Source organism: Coenobita brevimanus, chromosome 70, assembly GCF_032717465.1.
Source record: "Coenobita brevimanus isolate Jiangsu-jjx chromosome 70, ASM3271746v2, whole genome shotgun sequence".
NCBI lineage: Eukaryota > Metazoa > Arthropoda > Malacostraca > Decapoda > Coenobitidae > Coenobita > Coenobita brevimanus.
In genome coordinates, this window is record NC_137023.1 from 53,660,405 (window position 1) to 53,681,217 (window position 20,813).

Consider the following 20,813-nt stretch of genomic DNA (forward strand, 5'->3'; position numbering starts at 1 on the left):
TCCCGGCCTCCTCCCATGTCCTCCCGCGTTCCTCCTCGCCCTTGTATTAACTCACCAAAGAATGACCGAATCTTAGTTAAACTGGTGAAATTTAGTGTGGCTGGATTCGAGAAGATGGACATTCAGTGTTTAGGAGTGGCCGTGACATTAACGCCGTGCTAAAGCCGATGGATTTCAGCACCCACTGGATACTATTAACCCATTCAATAGGGTGACGTATTAATTTTATAATGACTAATACTAAACGACTTTATATAACTTAGGACAGACGTCTTGCGGTGAAGGAGTTAATGGGGCTATCTAACTTTTTCAGTTCGAAAACTTTCCTTAAAGAAGAAAGAATAAATCAAGAATAATATAAGAAAAAAGTCATCTGCATTCAGAATGATTAATGCCTAAAGGCACTGCATCAAACTATTACATTTTCCTTAAGAGGGCTGGATGAAATGAGGGGCATTGTTATACACTGACCATATGTATTCCCTCCATGCAAGTCCGAGTCACTGTACAAAGGCTTCCCTCTTTACATCATCATCATAATCCTATTTCTCACATATACATACGGTAAATAGCATGAGTGGGATCCACACCTTGAAACAGGAAGGCATAAGAATGAGAACCATGAACAACGCATTATTTCTTATTTTAGCTTAGTTGTTACTGCGTTTCCTTATAGAAAAATGACTGACATTTTTCCATAATTATGCCATACAAATTACTGGTGCCAGTAACAGTGCGCTACGAAGTCAGAAGTTTGAAAAAAATTTTAATACTCTCTTTGGTCTCTGAGATTCACGTAAGTGCTGATGTCATACTTAGAAAGGTAAAGGATAATACAAAAGTAACAAAAATGATACGAATTCGCCTTCCATTATTTAAAAACAGAGCCACTTATTTGGATTACACATGAGTGGAGCAGATTAAAGCAACTTTTCGTTCTATTAAACAGTGAGTATATACGAGTATTTGGTCTTATTATTTGTTATCTGTATCAAGTGACATTCACTGACATCAGTAATCTGTGGAAGATGTTGTCTTGCACAGCTATTTCGGTACAAGGATATTATTCCAGAACGAGCCTCTACCTTAACGACGAGATCCTTCTTGAATGGTTCGTCACTGAAAGAGCTGAGGTAGTTGACTTGTCCCGTGGTGGGGTGGAGGGTGACCAGCTTGTCCTTGAGCACCCGCCACGGCAGGTTGAGGTGACACTCCTGCTCCATCACCTCCACCCAGTCACTCACGCTGATGTAACCTGAGGAATACGCGGGAGTCGGGCAACAGAAATATAGTCGCCCATCCTGAGCTGTGTCATATTCCGAGCACAATTTCCAGTATATAATATCACACCGAAAATTCATTAGATAATGCAGAGGTGATTAATATATCTAGAAATTGTGTACTGTTACTGTATTTGTTGTCACAGTGAGATTGTAAGTTGGAGTAGCATATAGCGCTCTGAATTATTTGCTGTAAAACAGAACTAACACACTCATCCAAGAAGGACTTACGCATGTACAGTACACCAAAGTGTGTCACAAAGAATTTTTCATTTCAAAAACTTATCTCCCATGCCATATATATATATATTCAAATGCGTCAGGTATGAGTTATAGCTTCCCATTCCAACTACTAGATGTAATTTCAAAATGACACAATCTCCTCAAGAAGGCAAATGCAATATCCTCGTCCTTCAGTTCAACAGAGTGCATTCGCACATTACTTAAGATTAGAATTATGCCTCTGATCAGACCATAAAACATTCAGCTGCAAATATCTGCTGAGGCTCGCCCTCCCTGACCTGCCTCCTTTATTTCCAGTAATCAGCATTTTGGGAACCTGCTCTGTGTGATTTGTAACAGAACAGAATCTTAGCGTCTTGTCCACATGGATAGTCATACAGTTATTCAAGAAGGTATGCATTAATTATTTTTTTAATCGATTTTCCCTTCATTTTTCTATAGATTGCAGACTGTGCTGTAGACAGAGAACATACGTGCCTGCCTGTCGCGTCTATCAGTTGTCTGTCTGTTACTGAACTTGTGAACAAAAGGGCAGCTTTGGGGGAACAGTGGCCTACATTACCAATTGATGAGGTCTCCTCACCCGTGAGGTCCGTGTCCCTTTTCTGGAATGCGCTGATTAGCTTGGACCTTGAAGCAAGCATCTGCCCCCGCAGGTCCCTAAAGGCTGACGTCTCCATGCGGCCCACTCGCTCACGTATGGTCAGCTTTCTTGTTCTGCAAAGATTTGAATTCATTTAGTACTAACGTGTTCAATTCTTGCTAACCTACATAAAATATATTCAATTCGGTAAAAGGCTTTCTTAGTGAAGGGATAAAAAACAATTTCCGTTAACTTGTTGATTTATATAGTGACTAATTTGTCTTAATATTGCCATCCCCAGAAAATTTTATTCACTTGTACGAGACGCACCTGAGGTCTGCGGTGTACTGTACAAAGTGTGGCTGGAGGCTCGGCCCCTGCAGCTTCACGTAGGCGCCTCGGTTGCTGCCAGACTCGTAGTAGTTGGACGCAGAGAAGATGGTCAGGCACTGCAAGAAACAAGGATCGTGTTTATCCAGAATCTCAACCAATTTGGAAAATAAAAAGATATGCTTCCGAGTTCTGATTTTCTTGCATTTCCACTTTTGTATTCACTTTGGTTTGGTTGTAAAATGTATGAACGGTACATGAGTGACGACAGAAGATTAAATAGGCAATCTTATATGCATCTTAAGACACAGAACGTTTGTAAACATTGATCCAAGAGTAGTCGTGATGGAGAAGCGTGTAAAGAATGATTCAGTAGTAGCGGGGACATTTAGCTTTGTGTGTGTGTGTGTGTGTGTGTGTGTGTGTGTGTGTGTGTGAGTGTGTGTGAGTGTGTGTGTGTGTGTGTGTGTGTGTGTGTGTGTGTGTGTGTGTGTGTGTGTGTGTGTGTGTGTGTGTGTGTGTGTGTGTGTGAGTGACTGTTACATAAGAGTGTTGAGAGGATGAACGTGGGTGTATGTGGTTGTTTTCTTGGGCTTTCAAGTGCCACTCCCTTTTACTTGTTAAGAGCAAGAATGTATTACTGAAAAAAAAAAAATCGATCTGTTGATACGAACGAAAAAAAAAAATTATAAAAGGAATATTAAGCAGCAATATTACCAGTTACTTGCAATGGAGGAAATACTAGCATGCCTCCTTAGTGAATATGGACAGAGGAGTGTGAAAGTGGATGACAGTAGTGGTGGTGGTGGTAGCTCAATTTAACCTGTTGCCGAGACTTTAGTTGGTGATAAGCATAACCACAGGGATTAATTACGATTCGCAAATGCCAAGAATTGTATTGAGTTTTCCATCGCTCTCATATTTTGTAAGAGCTTCCAAAATTTTATGACAACCTACTAGAAGAAAGTCATGTAAATTATATTAATTGATCATCTCTAAAGTACTCATACAACCACCACCAAGACACTCTCACAACCACCACTGAGATACTTTCACAACCACCACTGAGATACTTTCACAACCACCACTAAGGGACTTTCACAACCACCACTAAGGTAATTTCACAACCACCACTAAGGTAATTTCACAACCACCACTAAGGTACTCTCACAACCAGATACTCTCACAACCACCACTAAGGTACTCCCACAACCACCACTAAGGTACTCGCACAACCACCACTAAGAAACTCTCACAACAATGATTAATGTTTCTTTGCTAACTGTTCTCCATACACTCTAACACAACTAAGGTACTCTCACTTACATCTAACGTAACTATCGCAACCACAACTAGCTTTAAGATGACTCCCAATACTAAGTTAAGGATGTTCTCATTACTGCTTATAAAGATGTCTCACTAGCACAGCATAGGTATTCTCACAGTCACAGCTTTGGGTTTGGTAGTGTGACAACTTCTCCTAGGATACTCTGTCCAGCATATCCAAGGCACTAGGGAAAATATATCTAATGGACTTTTTGCATCCACTATGAAAGTACTTTCAGAAATACGAGTATACAGTACCCTCTTGTCATGGCAGAACTCGTATCCCTCTGGTTTACACTCGTGGGATCGGATGAGGAGGGTGAGGCCGTGTTTTTCCAGGAAGTCCCTCGTGATGTCTGGGCCGTAGTAGCTGCCGCCGCCTCTGAACGAGTTGGGACGGCACCCCATGTGATTCTGGGGGTCACTCCACAGCAAGTCCAGCACCTGATGAAGGGGAATGGAAATCAGAGGCTGAATAATGATGAAAAAGAATGATTTTTTTACAGTCCCTTCGCAGCGATGACATAATTCTTTCACCCCTTCCTTCAGTGACCCATCAGGAGTGTACTGACCAGGGACTATGTTATTCGGTTCAGATAATTAAGGATAGCGACCAGTCGCTTGCTCATGACTGATATTACTGAGCAATAAATCCCAGTCATTCCTCGGGTGCAAACCTTTAGGGCTCTAATTACATTTACAGGTCTTTAACCCACTGGGCTATCGGGCGTCAAAAGAAACACTAACGAAAATTTACACGTAATGACTGAATTTATTCTTGCTACCTCCAGACGATTTTATTTCATTTCAAAATCTACCCTAACGGTTAAGCTGTTAACCGAGCATGTATTAAACTCCTCCGATTCAGAAGTCATCCCCATGTTGTATAGACTTGCCTGGTAGTAACAAGGATAAAAAATAAATAAATAAATAAATAAAACTGGTTGAAACGGTAAATGAAGCCGTTTTGGTCGTTTTTGTTGTTGTGTAACCTTAAGCTGTTTGGGTGAGCAGGCCAATTAACTGCAGGAAAACAATAGCCCCTGCAGGGCAGTGAACCGATGTTCCCTTGCAGAAGACAGCGCCGCGCCACAGCGAGACGCAGGGAAGTGTGGACGTTTTTTTCTTGGATCGGCGCCGCATTTGTGTCTCTCTACCCAGTTAACGGAGGTACACCTTAATAGGCTCCACATCATTTTGTCATCCGGTATATGGTTACCACCCAGCGCTGTACATAGGTCCTTGAGTTACGAGAAACCGTTAGGCTTGTCACTTAGTTTAGAGTCGCCTGAAGTGGAAAAAAAAGTAATAAAAAGTGACTGGAAGAAAAGGGAGAAACAAGAAGAAAGGAGGTCAGGAGCAGAGCTAAAATGATAAAGATTAAGGAAGAAGTAGGCAGCACTATATCAAATGTGTGGATGATGGTCACCACCGCTTTCCACCAGGGATAATGATATGAATAAATGAATCGAACAATTGAGTAGCCTACCCTTAATGCTGGCATACGTTTAGCAACTTTAATCAGCCAACAATTTACATTCATCGTCCTAAGAACATTTCTACCTCACCCCATCCTTGAGTAGGAAAAGGGGGCATTCTAATGACTGGATCACTTATGTCATTCAGTATTTACCAGAACATACTCCTCCACTAAGGTAAATTAACTTTAAGGATTAATGAAGAGTAAATTTAGAACACAAACTGCATACTGAGACATCAGAGACAAAGCAAGCTCCAGTTTTGAGCTAACATATTATTAACACTTGATCACACAAGTTTACTGCAACGAAAGTGCATCACAGATTTTCTTACACCCGCACACACGATAGCAAGGCGGACATTATTTTTTGCTCGACGTGTGTCTGCTATTTCGTGGTTGTGTGTGTGTGTGTGTGTGTGTGTGTGTGTGTGTGTGTGTGTGTGTGTGTGTGTGTGTGTGTGTGTGTGTGTGTGTGTGTGTGTTTTGAACGTTGAGGTCGCATGCCATGATAAAACAGCTTTATCTGGTTTAGACCAAGCATTGTGGATGGGTTCAGGGTGACGCACGGGAAAAGAAATTAGATTTTGAGAATAATAAATCAAGGCTGAAAGTCACAAGAAAAGGTCAGCGGCCAAGGCCACAGGGCCTGCTCAACTCAAACAACCTTGTTCCAATTTAGACTAAACGTGACGGAAAAACTGAGCTTCATTCAAGAACAAAGTTATTCGGTTCTAAGTACAAATTGTAAATGGTCATGTCCCATGGCAAGGCCAAAATTTCACCCATGTGTGTCTTTGTATGAACAAAATTACCAAAGCACCTTTGGTCTGATTTGGGCCAAACTTGGCGGCAGTGTTTAAGGTCAAACCAGAGGCTGCCTTATACATTTTTGGAACATTCAAAGACCAAAGTCACACGACAAGATAAACCAAAACTTTTTTTTGTCAATATTTGTAGGAGGGTTTAGGGCAAAGCAAGGAAGAAGTGATCCAATTTGAGAACAGTTCGTCCTAGGTCATGGCCACAGGGCAAGTTGAAGTGTTCGACCATATAACCCAAACATCTTTGTGTCTATCTGAATAAGACTTGGTGGAACGCTGAAGTTCCTCTCAACAATGAAGAGATTCCATTTTGAGAACAATTGCTCAAAGGTCAAGGCCACGGGGCAATGCCAATTAAAAGAGTTTTGATCTCACAGATTTGGACCAAAGATGGCGGAAATATCAATAATCACGCAAGAATGATGTATTTCGATTTCAAGAGAAACTAGGCGTTGTCAAGGTCTCTGGACAAAGTCAAATATTGGGCACTTAGACCAACTGTACGGTGCGGGTGTTGGGCTCCGAGAGTGTTCCTCCTAGTTTCTTATTGTTTCACCTAACAAAAACATAATAGTCATTCTACACGTTCAGTCGTGGTCAACTGTTGTTTTACAATGTCTCGAAGATATGTTAAATTCGAAAGAGTTTCTGCTAAACTAATCATTGAAGGCCTTCACTTTGACTGATAGGATGGCTGTGCGGCTGAATGAAGCTCTATGACAGAATGAAGGGTGTGTGGCTAACCTGAAGATTTTATTACTGACATGAAGGCTCTGTGACCGACTGATTATGTAACAAAACTGAAGGCTCTGTGACAGTCTTGAAGGCTCTGTGAATGACTTGGAGGCTATGTGACCGACATGATTATTTTCTTTGTAACTAACCTGCTTCCACTCGTAGGATGCCGAGAGATATCTGACTTCTCTACAGGCGTCGTGCTCTTCGTCACAGTTATCCTCATTAGAAGATGAGTCATCATCCAGTCGGGCTGGTGGCGCCCTCAACACACTCATGTACTATGGAGGGAGAACAAAGAAAAATGTCACGATCATCTTTCTGTAAAGTCAGAGATGCAAGTTAGCATTATATTCTATTGCGTCCACCTAACACTTCGAAAATGTCACACACATTCTGACAGATTTTATGAAAGGAAATCATGTATGGCCTGAGAAATATACCACGTCTCTCTCAGCTTAGAAGTATTTAGCGAGCAGAGAGATATGGGAAGTAAAGGAGGCGAAATATTAGAAGGGGTTTTCTCTCGGTTGTGCCGTGAAAGGGAATACAAGTGCACACGTCAGAGATCATTTTATATACTGTATAAAAGGATTTTGGGGGGCGTGCAGGGATTTACATTGTCGTTCTCTTTATGTTCTGTATTTCGAGGGAAGAACAAGGGAGCACTTCACAGTTCACTGCATGTAATTTGGGGATACAAGATCACACTTCATAGTTCTCTTTACGTACTGTAAGGTGAGTATAAGATTACATTTCATAGTTTTCTTTATGTTCTGTGTAGGGAGAGAAGTATAGTCAAAGAAACTGGTGAAATATAACGGAAAACCCTATCTCTGCCCGTTCACGTTTTAGGTTCGATTTCTGCTTTGTATTCGTCAAATTTGGGGAGGATACTTGCTTCTATGTCTGCACAAGGCGCACGTCATCGCTCTCTGCATGCACTGTGTCGGATGGAGAATAAAGTCATGGTTTTCCCCATGTAATATGAAGGGAATGCAAGGTCAAACGTTCCTGTCACATAATGCTCAGCATGCACAACACCCTTTAGTGCCTGCAAGTGTTTTATAGGTCAGCATTACATTTGGGAAGTCTTACGTATATACATAATAATGTCTTCTCAGTCATTTGAACTCATTAACAACATTTTTATTCTTTTTCCGGCTACTCAAATACCTATTGCCAAAAAAAAAGGTGGAGAGGGCCTTTGTGCGGTATACAGACAGCTTTCAAAACTTTCATATATTAAACATAGCAATACATACATGGGGACAGAAATATTAGATAATTTAAGAAAGACATTAAATTAGACTATTGTATTTGCACATGCAGCACAAGCCTAGCGGGGCGGTACTCCAAAGGTAGATGGAAAGCTCACGACAGGGAGAGCTGAAGTTTCCGTTTCATCAACCCTCGGGACTAGCTTCCGACCACCCTTTTGCTGAACTTTTTCAGTGATTCAGCAACACAGAGTAGGCCAGCATGCTCTATAATACAAGTTCCTCTAACTGTCAACGCCAAACTACATGCACATTACAAACTACACTTCGTAATCAAAATTTGAACAAAAACCAAAAATGGCATCTTTACACAAAGCTTCAGAGTACCCTGGGGTAGGAGGGACCATAAAAGCTCCACCATCCGTCCCTCTCCCAGTGACGACCAAGCGAGATGGCTGGAACCACTGTCTGACTCACATTTCTGCAACATTTCGCGGTCTTTCTTTTAACTTTCTCTCTGCCGAACACCACCTCTCCTCCTCCAAGTCTCACTTTCTATTCTTCAGCGAGACTGAACTGTCTGAGGCGCCTGATAGCAAACCCTTCTCTGTATCCTCATACTTTATACTAATTTCAAAGCCATAGGTGGCTGTTGTGTATAATTATGTACGCAACACCATATCTTGCTCTCGTGTTCCTAAACTTGAATCTTCTGAATATTCTCTACTCTCTGGCTTTGACTTTCTGTCATTCTCTGACTACATATATGGGCTGTTTGCTTAACCCATAATCCTACTGACAATGAAAAATTCTTCGACTATTTTACTTTTAAGATGGAACACATTATATCAATTTCTACTTTCCTTGAAATCTCCATTCTACGAGATTCCAATGTTCACCCCCACCTTTGGCACTCCTCTCCTTTCACTGATCTACCTGGTGAACAAGCCTACATTTTTCTATCCTTAATGACCTAGAGCAGCTTGTATGGCACCCTACTCGTATCCCTGACCGCTTTGGAGAGAGTTCCAAAATACCTGACGTCTTCCTTACCTCTAATACTTCTGCTTACACTGTTAATCTTTATTCTTCACTGGGCTCCTCCAATCACAAACATATTACCTTAACCTGTAGTATCACTCCAGTAACGCCCGTAGACCCTCCCAGGAAGCGGCGGCCCATTCAGAGCTGCTGATTAGGAGGCCCTCAGGCAGTACTTTTTTTTTTATATTTTCCCTGGAATGATTATTGCTTCTATGGTCGACAGCCATCCGAGTGTGCCCGGCGTATTACGGAGGTTATTCTCTCGGGCATGGATGCACACACTCTTTTCTCATATCATGAGACTAATGAAAAAAAAAAACAAAGGATCAATCACGCTTTTTCTAATGCTGTCCACAACAAGGATAAGGCCTACAAAAGGTACCGGAGCTAACTCGCCCATGAATCTCATATTTTACAAGTTTCTGCTCTGAATCATGCTAAGTCTGTTCTTCGCTCTGCTGAGAAGAATTTCAATCTTACTAAGTGCTCTGAACTCTCTAACTCAAATTCATTCCGCTCCATCTGGCATCTTGCCAAAAGCTTAACAACATTACCACATCATCCTTCTCTCCTCTTTTCCACTCTGATGGCTGTGTAGCTATTTCTTCTAATGATAAAGCAGAACTCTTCTCGCAAACTCTCTCCTCCAGTTCCACCTTCGACAACTCCTGTGCTGTTCCTCCTTCACTTCCCCCCCCCCCTGACTTCCTCATGGCTGACATTAAAGTTTCTTCTTTTGATGTATTTTCTGCCATCACTGGCCTCAATACCAGCAAGGCATATAGACCTGATGGGGTCCCTCCTGTTGTCCTCAAGAACTGTGCTTCTGTGCTTACACCCTGCCTAGGTAAACTCCTTTGCCTTTCTCTATCAACTTTTACTGTACTTTTCCTTCTTGCTCTAAGTTTGCTCTCATTCAACCTGGCTCAAAGAAGGGTGACCATTCCCATCCCTCTATCGCTCAATTTCTTTAACATCTTGTATTTCAAAAGTTTTCGAGTCTATTCGTCACAAAAATTTCTTTAAAGCATCTTTCCTATCACAACCTTCTTTCTGATCGTCGGTATAGGTTCTGCCATGGACGCTCCACTGGCGATTTCCTCACCTACCTTTCAGACTCCTGGTCACTCTTCTTTCGGGACTTTGGCGAAAGTTTTGCCACTGCGCTTGACATCTCAAAGACTTTCGATCGAGTGTGGCATAAATCTTTAATTTCCAAACTGCCCTCTTACAGTTTCTAAACTTCTGTCTGTGCCTTCATCTCTAGCTTCCTTTCAGGTCATTTTACAACTGCTGTTGTAAACGGCCATACCAATAGTGGTGCTCCTCAGGGCTCTGTCCTATCACTAACTCTTCCTTTAATTTTTCGATGATCTAAGTTGTACATCTAACCCTATCCACTCGTACGCTGATGACTCCAAACTTCACCTTTCCATTCCCTTCCGGCAACGTCCATTTCAGTTACTTCAACAGACAAGGGATGGGATTTTGGCACACCTAATGTTTGACTTGGCTGATATCTCGGATTGGGGTAAAAGATATCTTGTTTTTAATGCATCAAAACCTCAGTTCTTATATCTATCAACCCGACAAACTCTTCCGCAGGTGTATCCTTTCATTTCTAACAATATCCAACTCAGTCCTGGATCGTCTTTAAACATACTTGGAGTTTCGTTCTCTCGAGATTTAGCTATGAAACAACACATTACCTATCTTGTAAAATCTGCTTCCAAGGGATTAGGTGTGCCAAGTCGACTCCGTGCCTTCCTTACCCCCGCACAGTTGCTGACTTTATACAGGAATTTTATTCGCCCCTGTGTACTGTAGAGTACAGCTCTCACGTGTGAGGAGGCTCCCTACATACAGCTCTTCTCAGCATGGTGGAGTTGAAGGCTTTTTATCCCATTAACTTTCCTCCTCTTACTGGCTCCCTGCAACCTCTGTCTCCTCACTGCACTGTTGCGTGTTAATCTCTTTTCTTTCGCTACTTCAATGGTCACTGGTCCTCTGAACTGTCTGCTTGCATCCCTCCACCACTAAGGTGGGCGCGTAGCACCCGTCTAGCGACAAACTCTCATCCCTTTTCTCTCCAACTCTCTGATGCAAGAGTTAACCGTTACTCACAGTTCTTCAAGTCTGCAACGGGTCAACTCTGGAACTATCTCCCTCCGTCTGTATTTCCTTCTGCCTATGATCAACAGTCTATCAAACACAGTGTGTCCAGACATCTCAAAATGATAGGATCTTGAATTTGGCTTCTTTTTTTTTTTTCCCCTGGAAGGAATAATTTGCTGGCTCCAGCCTTTGGTTCCTTCTTCCTTGCATAAAAAAATAAACACGTGATCTTTACAAATTTTTTCGTGAATTATTTTTATGAGATAGAAACGAGTCCCTCTATTAGTGGTATATTATTTCCAGTTTATGGTAGGGGCACATGTGGTAACGCACGTAATTCATGGAGAGACGTAACGATTTACACTGCTGCCTGTCACTGCAGTATTTTTCAACCCCATACCCTTTTTGCTGCTAACCACAACTTAGTATCCCACTTCTTTGACGAAATTTACGAGGGCCGTCAGACTGTTTATTAAAATTTTCATCCACATTTAACAGGAATCCATATAGATTACTCAAGTTGATTATTCATATTCGTATAGGCCGAGATTATTTCCATATGTAATTAAAACCACGACTTTAACATGCTTTAACAATGCGCACAATTAAATCAGAATCTGTAAAGGAAGCGTGACACTGTCCCACCTTTAACAGTGAGTTAGATCCACCACAGCTTAGGCTATATTTTGTAAACTCAGAAAGGATCTCATCTAGGAAGAAGGTTGGTAACAACATTAATCTATTCACAACAATAACTTGACTATTTACGTCTTCTCACCAACAACCTAATGTCATTTTCATAAACTCAAGAAGGAGCTTTCCTGGCGAAATGGATTAAACTAACACGCGCACAAGCACAACTCCCATAACTTGTACACCACCACAGCTCGAGAAAGTTTAGAGATACTGCACCTTACTCCTGTCGATAGCTGAGAGGGACCTGAGATCGATGTCGATGGAGATGCCGCCGTGCACCACCATCACCTTGTTGTCGATGACCGTGGCGAGGGGCAGCCAGCGGTACACCTCCTCCAGAAGCCGTAGGATTCTCGGCCCGTGTGGATTCTGGCAGAGATATACAAATGTGAGGAACTGACAAGGAGGGAACGGAGAAGGTGGGGAAATGGCTGGAAAAAGGTGAGGAATGGATAAGGAAAAAAGGAAATGGGGATTTGGCAGGATGTCGAGGAACTGACAAAGAATGTATGGGAAGCAGACAACAAAAAGGTGAGAAAATGGTGAAGGAAAGGGGAAAATTTTAAATAATAAGTCGCGTGGGGAAAAGGTGAGTAATTGGCATGGAATACAATGAAATGATGAAGAAAATGGGGGAAAATATCGAGTACAATGCAGTGATACACCTTTTCTGGAAGACATATTCCTCGGACCGTATGAGTTCTGCGAACTGACAATGAAAGCATGGCGAAGATGGGGAACTGACAAGGAAAAGAAATGGAACTGCCAAGGATACGGGGAGGAACTGGCAAGGAAAGGGAGGAAAATGCGAGGACTTAGTAAAGGAAAAAAAGGATTTGTCATGAAAAGCAAAAAATTGTAGACTTATTGACAGGGAAAATTAGGTAAGTTGGTAAGGAAAGCAAAGGCGAGGAATTGGCAAGAGAACAGGAAGTAAGGAACTGGCAGGGAAAGCAAGGAAAATGAGAGTAATTGGCAGTGAAATTAAGTTGAAGCAGCTCACCTACTACAGCTGCCGAAGGATCCAGGGGCAGTGCGGATTCGTGCACAGTGGCACATCTATGAAACACCGTTGTTCTCACTTTCGTAATTAGGAAGCGTGGAAAACATGGAGAACGAGGAAAGCGTTTAAAAAGTGGAAAAGAGAACAGACTATCGAAGGCAAGAAGGAAACAGCGAGGAACTGGAAAGGAAAGCAAGGAAAGAGTAGGACATACAGTATCTCTGGCGATGGTGGATGTGTAATTTCATAAAAGCAATAACTGGTTCAAGATTAACTAATCTCTTGCAATTAATTATTTTGGCTATGGCTGCAATACATATGGATTTTATTCTGCTTATTGCTAGATGATCCTATTTGATTGTGAGAAGCACCCCGGCTCTAAAAGGTTTACTCTATAGCTGATCTTGATTCTTATTTACTTCTTGAGGCTCTATAATGAGCAGAAGATCACTACTAAAACTATCCCCTAAATTCCACATGTTTAAAGACTAGTTTCACTGTTTCATGACCTCCATTTTTTTAAAAATCTTGCTACCTCCAGACAGTTCTGGTTAATGGTGGAGTCTTTATCAAACTATATACAGGCATATTTCTCTTGTTTGGCTGAATAACATCGTCTAAAGGCAGGCATTAAAAAATCATAAGTCATCGACTTGAAGGGATTAACAGATTATTGAGCTCTAGACCCAGCTATTGCTGGTAGCAGGTAAAGGGATAACTACTGCCTCAATTAAATCTTTCACCGTTACGACTTTACTGTGATTAATAAAATCGTCCAATGTTAGTCTCTGTAAAATTATTTGTGTCATTTTATGAGAGATACGGTTGAACTGCTTCCAGGTGCACACTTACCTTGTATTTGCGGCTGACCTCCTTGCAAAACCCGTACCTGAGAACGAGAGGAGAGTTAGCAGGAAGATGCGGGAGATGAGATGTGTTTGGGCTGGGTGGGAGAATGAGGTGGGGGAGAATGAGGTGGGGGAGAAGGATCTAAAGGTACGGGTAGTCCTCAGTCTAATTAAAGGATGTGTTTCTCCAATTGAAAACATTTCTATACAGTTGGTGCAGGTAAATCTGGGGGAAGCTAGCAGGCCAGCTTTATAGGTAGCAATAGAAATGTGTCGTCATCATTCACCATCCCATTTAAGGAATAGGTGAAGTAGAGTCCAGAGGGCAAGATAAAGCCTGACAGAAGGAAACAACAACCAGCAGGTGCTCAGTTAAATGGACAAAACTCTCATTCACTCATCGTTCAAGCAGCAAGCAATATATAAATCCATCATCAATATAATGAATGGAACATGCCTATTTTTTTCTTGCTAGCCTACTCATTATGAGTACCTCAGACAACTGTAACTGTTTGTTCCATGTTTATCCTTGCAAGCTCTAGGTGCGTTTTTCATTCATGACCGTGCATTTTATCCTTGATACTTCAACAGTTTGTTCAGTTTACGAGAGAATCCACCAATTGCAATTGTCTTCAATTCTAGAAACCCATCAAGCCGAAAATATTATTTTATGCATACTTTTCCCAGATATTCATATTCAGCTTAGCAGAGGAGCCAAGTCATGAATGAGTTAAGGAAGCTTATTTTTAACCACATATTAAAAGAGGTCCTCTGGAAATCGGGATATAATCATACCTGTTGTACTCAGTTTTCATGAGCAATTTTTTCTACTTTCTGAGACTTTTCTGTCCTCGTACAACAAAGGCTAATATTTTTCATCACGTGGCGCATTTCTCATTGCACTCTTGGTCTACGTACGCTATTTTATTTTTCTTATATCTAAAAGATTCATTTTAGTTCAGAGGAAGACTTCTCGAACTAGAGATGGTAGACAGAGACTGCATTAGCACAGGAGGCCCTTTGGGAGTTGAATGAAATAAGAAATAGCACGAACATGATGGAAAATGTGTCCTCTTCAGCACTCCCAGCACAAAACCCTTCCCGGATTTAATAAAATCATCGAGAGAGAGAGAGAGAGACGATGTCATAATAACCGTGCTGAAAAGATTACTGGCGTGTTACGTGGATGCTCACCTTGCATTCATGACCATATCCTCGTGGTTGCCCCTGTTGAGATACACCTCGGCTGGGAACACCACCACCAGGGCCAGCAGAAGCAGCAGCACCTCCATCGACTTGCGCCCGCGGTCCACGAAGTCACCGTTGAACACATAGGGGTTGTCGGTGGAGGGTAGGCCGTTCTGTGGAGGAGGAAGAAGTGAGAAGGAAGAAAAATTAGCCTTAGATTAATCGAGGAGGTGAAAAGGAAGAAGTTTACGGTTAAAAATGATCGAAGAGGCGATAAGAAAAAAAGCTTAGATTAATCGAAAAGGTGATGAGTATGAAGAATAAGGCTTAGATAATTCCCTGCAGATAAGCAAAATAGCGCTAGTGCTGAGGTAGACAATACAATATGAGATGAAGTTGGTTTTCACTGGCGTAATGTAAACTAGGTGAAATTAATTTCTTATGGGCTAGAATACTGTAAATCAGTGGTGCACGGCTCACAATAACAAAATTTCTATCATAACCCAAATTTTCGTTTGCAGAAAGAACAAGACAGTACAAATTCCTCCACTCTGATTTCATTGTCTTTCCTAAAATAAAATAAGAAAAAATATACTTTTCCTCCCGTAAATTTATGTTTCTTTTCAGATATAAGATTAGCGGGAATATTTCATACTCCCCTCGTCTCTCCTGCAAATATGAATCATATTAGGACGTGGAAGGAATTTTAAATTTGTGAATCTGACTCCAGCACCGTAACTAACCTTATATAGTATAGTGAGGAGGTCGTCCAGTTTGCCGTGCAGGTCCCCCACGACGGTGATCTGCCCTGAGATGGCGGTGGAGGCGTGGGTGATGGTGGCCCGCTGCTTCAACACACGCACACTCTCACGCAGCAGCAGGTACACGTAGCGCGCGTGTAGCGGCTGGGCGAAGGGGGGGGGGGGAGACAAGGAGTTATTTTCTTGTCAGATAAGGAAGCTCCTTAGCACCTTTTCTTTACCAATTTATTTCTGCAAGTGCCAGTTTAATGATTACTTTTATCTTAATCATGCAGTCAGTGTCGATCATACCCATGTTTTTTAAAGGGAAATAGAGTTAGAATGATAATGATGATACACTTATAATTCTATACGAACAGTTAGTTGCGAGAACTCTTTCTAGGGTCCACTGTACAGGTTTCAGTTTTGTTTCCATGCTAGAAAATTTCACTATGATGAATGGTACTGTACATTTAGACTAACATACATTCCTAAGGAACCCTTTGTTCAAAGTTTATGTCACTGTTTTCTAACTGCTTCACTTCTCTTCACTACTACTATCGAACTTACTTTGAGCTGAGCAAGCTTGTTACCAGGAATTTCTGATTTTGCATTTTGCAACTTTACTTTTATTATACTATGCGTCTACGAGCATTCTAATAATTATGTCAGATACGTGCAGAAATGTCTGAAATAACATATTAAATGGTAAGTCACTGGAATGTGAAAAAAGGTATTATACAGACACCATAAAGTTTGGTGGACCCTGTGAGCAACTCATCTTTTCAACAAACCCCTCTCTAACTCACTGCCGTATTTGCTATATTAGTGTTTCTGAAGGAATGAACAATGTCTTTCCAGTCTGGAACCGGTGGGTGTAATAATTCACAGTTGGCTTGGAGAGAGCTTTGTGGTGCAGCAATTCAAATGGGTTTAATAGCTATAGGTGCAGTCCCTCATCATCTCCCCTTATGGCTACTCCCTGATCCTTGGTATTCAACCATAATAATACACACGATTACTAAGGATCATGCTCTCACAGGGCCACAGAGACTCGTACCCTCATGTGTTTGGAAAGCTGTCTAGCACCTCTTCGTCACCAATTTAAGAATATACTATGGAAGTATTATCTTGCAAGGAAGTAATTTAAAAAAAAATGCATTACAGTATTGCGATAACCACTCTAAATTATGGAAATGATGCTTGGACCTTGTCATAGGGACACAAGTCAAGAGTGGGTGCAATGGAAATGAGTTATCCGAGAGGAGCATGCAGAGTTATACGTGGAGAGACAGACAAAGACAAATGAGGAAGAGAAGGGGCGCTGTGGAGTTATTGTAGGTGTACTATTAAGAATTAGGAAAAATACTCTGAGACGGTTTGGCCATGTGGAATGGAGAATGAATGACTGACTAGGAGAATATATGTGAATGTGGTGGAGGGATGGGAGGAGGTGCGACACAATTAGGATGAGATGGAAGAATAAGGTGAAGTATATATGGAAGAGCTGGAGAAAGGGAAGTCAGATTGCAGTAGACAGTGTGACGCGAAGGTAGTTCGTTTGTGACCATCCTTTACGGGGATTAAGGAGTCTGGAGACTGATCGACAGACACATGGAAAGACATATAGATGGAAAGACATACAGATAGATAAACAATATCTACGGAAACATTTTAGATAACAAAAGACATACACGACATATAAAACATTACTCATGAATAATATGGAAAGTAAATTACTAAGTAATAGTTGCCAAAAGCCTCCTAATCTTACAAGAATACGACCCCTGGTTACACACTCTCACGTGACATTGTATCTTGAGAGGACCTGTACCCACAATCAAGGTATCAATGACATTTCTACTTAGGAGCTTGTATAGATAGTACAGGGACGGAATACTCAAGAAAAGCAGTAAACACGATACTCATACACCTTCAAAACGTATATTTCCTTAAGGTATCTCTAGTCTAATCTCTATGCGGAACTTACCTTCTTTTTCTTGAAGGCCTCAACCAGGAGATGGACTGATGCTGTGGTGAGTGGCGTGGTGAGGTGGGGGCCTTTATACCCGCTCTCCACAGGCACCTCCTCCGCCCACGATTCATCCAGTAGTCTCTTGGTGCTCATCTCGTCCTCCTCCTCATCTGAGCAGGGAAATACTGAGGATATGGAAGGATGTCAAAACTCATCCTCGTCATAACCCACTTTCTCCCATTTCCCAAGGGACGGAGAAGAAACAAAATTTGGCACTTAGCAAATATGATATCTTATGACAGTAGGGAACCATCACTAATTATAACTAGAAAGCGTTCAGACAGTGCATACATCCGCCAATGCCACTGACATTAGACAGTATCCGGATCCGGATCCGTGGACATATTGCGTGGAATTCATTCGATCCGGATCCCCCCCCCCCATTTCATGACCTGTTCCTTGACCCATGGCTCACGCTTGGGCAAAGTTTTATTGAAATTCATCGAGGACTTTTGGAGATACTGAGCGGGATATATAATATCCAGATCCAGATCAGACCCAAAATTTAATCATATTGTTTTCCCTTGGCCAGTGGCCCACTATTCCACAAAATGTCACTGAAATTCATTGAGAACTTTTGCAGATATTGGACGGGATACTCCGGATCCGTATCCAGATTCTCCCCCCCCCCCCAATTTAATCAATTCTTTCTTGGCCCATGGCCCTCCCTTCTACAAAATTACACAAATTCACAGAGAACTTTTGGAGACACTGTGTAGACAAACAAACAGACAAGATGATAACCTCCTATAACTTCGCTGGCAGATGTAATAATAGTCTTTACTGTCAGATTCTGTCATTTAGCTACGGGAAATAAGCCAAAAAAAGACGTAACTTTATGCCAAGGTAAGAGGGATGAACTACCTTACATAAAGTGTCCTTAGTCTTGTTTACACGACTAGCTCTGACAGAAACGTGAGTGTTATTTCTCCAAAGAACTGTGCTTCCACTTGCAACACTTTCTTTTTTCCGGACTTACATTTAAGTCTCACTTAGTTACTATTATACTGTGTTGTTATCTATTGGTCGCGTTATTCACTGGCCTCTACACAGGAACGGGGGGAGAGGAGGGAATCTCGTAGCACCTTCTCACAAGCGGTTTAATTTGGATGGGGCATGCAAATATTCTCTTGCATGCTACTTCTCTTAATGAGGATAATGATAGTGTGATATGCAGAGAAACTAGCTTAAAAAAAACAGTACAAGATTCTCCAAATAAAATTATATATATATATAATACGCCTTACTATTTATACAATTCCCTTCTTGATACAGAACGAGTAGGTAACACACGAGATTATTAAACAGTCACTATGAAGAAATAAGCTGGAGAGACATAGCTGTTATTGTCAGTTATATTTTACCTAAAACTTCTTCATCTAGCATACTGAACTGTAATAAGAGATTAATATTACAGTATTGTGAGAGTCACGAAGAATTTTCTAGAAAGGATGAAGAACAAATGTACTGCCTTACTTCATCGCCCTGTCTTCGCTGCAAAATGAAGAAACTCTCTAACAAATTAAGGTAGGTGAATTTTAGGTATCCTCGTAAGCTGACAGCACCACTTCATTTTCAACTTATTTCTACACAAGGCACTATAATATTCACTTTTGTGTTATTAATGCAGACTAAGCCAACACTGCAGAGATCACAGTGCCATAAAAGATGATGTAACGTGTAGTATACAAACTGACTCGGTAAGGAGGATGTGCTAAGGGGCCTCGAAAGATGACGGGAACGCGAAACTTAGTGACTTGGGGGACCGAATTCTTCAAGGGTGTGGAACTTTCTGGCACCTCTTTCTTGGCGATTTATTTTAAATATTGCACCACAATATTTCTTTACTCTTCAATTAGTTTTATAATTATATGGATTAAACGAAAAACATAAGAAAATAATAACTCACCATCTGCTGAGGTTAGCTACTACGCTGCGAAGGCTAGGGTCTTGAAAGTGATTTGGCGTCATATTACTGTGTAGTCAGCAAGCATTCTTGCAACTTTTAAATCTATTTTTATTTCAGAATATGGTGCTTTAATACTTTCTTTTATGTTTTTTAAACAGTGCTACGAAATTTTAAGAAACAGAGATACGTAGTAATATGCAAAATCGCAACAGGCGAGATGCTAGGGAGCCTCCTTAATTCTTCAGATTTGTGATGCATATTCTCATGCTATCTTTACCACACCCAGACGACTGGTTTCAATCTGGGAAGGAATTCTAGTAATAAATGGATGATCTAACCCTTCTACTTCGACAAAATTCCCATGATTTGAATGAAAAAACAAAACAAAAAGTAATAGGAGTGAGTGAAGCTATTAGTTGAGGAGAATACTGGGCTCTGACTGACCTGTGGACGGCGAGGCGCGGGGAGAGAGGGCCTCCATAATCTGAGTCATCTTGCCGTTGCCCATGTGAGTCAGAAGGGCGTTGAAGAAGTTGTACAGCTGGTGAAAGAAAAAAAAAAAAAAGGTGTACTCAATCAGGTAATGTATCTTTTAGATTATTCTTTTTACTACCACACAGTTATTTTCAGCTTCGGAGACACTTACCGAACTGGATTAGTTAGATAATGTCTTCATTAACTCTAGGATAAGAGAGGTCTTTCCTAAGTATTAAGTCGTCTGGAGGTAACGTGACTAAAACAACAATGCTGCACTGGAATGAAGGGTTTAACTTTCACTCTTATGGCCTGTGTCCAATTATATTCTTATCATCTCCAGATAAGTGTGTTCAATTTCGGAAAACTGTCTTGCACCTGAAAAATTAATGAATGCCACAGAATTCCTCTAGTTTGAAAAATTTCTACCAGGGTGGAGGAAATCGTATGGCGTTCGCTGGAAAGGCATACTGGAGTTGCTCCGAGGGTCCATGGCGAGAGCAAGGACATTTTTGCCTTCTCTGGACTTCTCCAACTACCACAAGACGATTTTGTTCAGCTGAGGGAAATTACAGTAGTCACCGTCCTTAAAACTATCTGTGTTAACTCCCCCCAACCCTATGACGTATATTCTTATCATTTATTCTTTAATTTTCTTTCATTTCTTTACTTTTTATTTTGCTATTTCGAGGCGAATTTTAGCAGCTTAGAACATCTCCAGTAGTGATGGGATGAACCACGGC

General features: G+C 41.3%; 1 protein-coding gene across 1 annotated transcript in view; it reads right to left on the reverse strand.

Moving 5' to 3' along the window:
* rdgC (retinal degeneration C) overlaps window positions 1–20,813 on the reverse strand; it is a 251,872-nt gene that overhangs the window by 11,661 nt on the left and 219,398 nt on the right. Inside the window, exons 3-13 of the mRNA XM_080277606.1 lie at window positions 20,041–20,137; window positions 17,643–17,797; window positions 15,656–15,817; window positions 14,919–15,085; window positions 13,729–13,765; window positions 12,090–12,242; window positions 6,948–7,079; window positions 4,021–4,206; window positions 2,437–2,555; window positions 2,107–2,240; window positions 1,086–1,255 (exon numbers count right to left, since the gene is read on the reverse strand). Coding sequence (XP_080133732.1) covers window positions 1,086–1,255; window positions 2,107–2,240; window positions 2,437–2,555; window positions 4,021–4,206; window positions 6,948–7,079; window positions 12,090–12,242; window positions 13,729–13,765; window positions 14,919–15,085; window positions 15,656–15,817; window positions 17,643–17,797; window positions 20,041–20,137 — 1,512 coding nt within the window. The remainder of the gene's footprint in view (window positions 1–1,085; window positions 1,256–2,106; window positions 2,241–2,436; window positions 2,556–4,020; window positions 4,207–6,947; window positions 7,080–12,089; window positions 12,243–13,728; window positions 13,766–14,918; window positions 15,086–15,655; window positions 15,818–17,642; window positions 17,798–20,040; window positions 20,138–20,813) is intronic.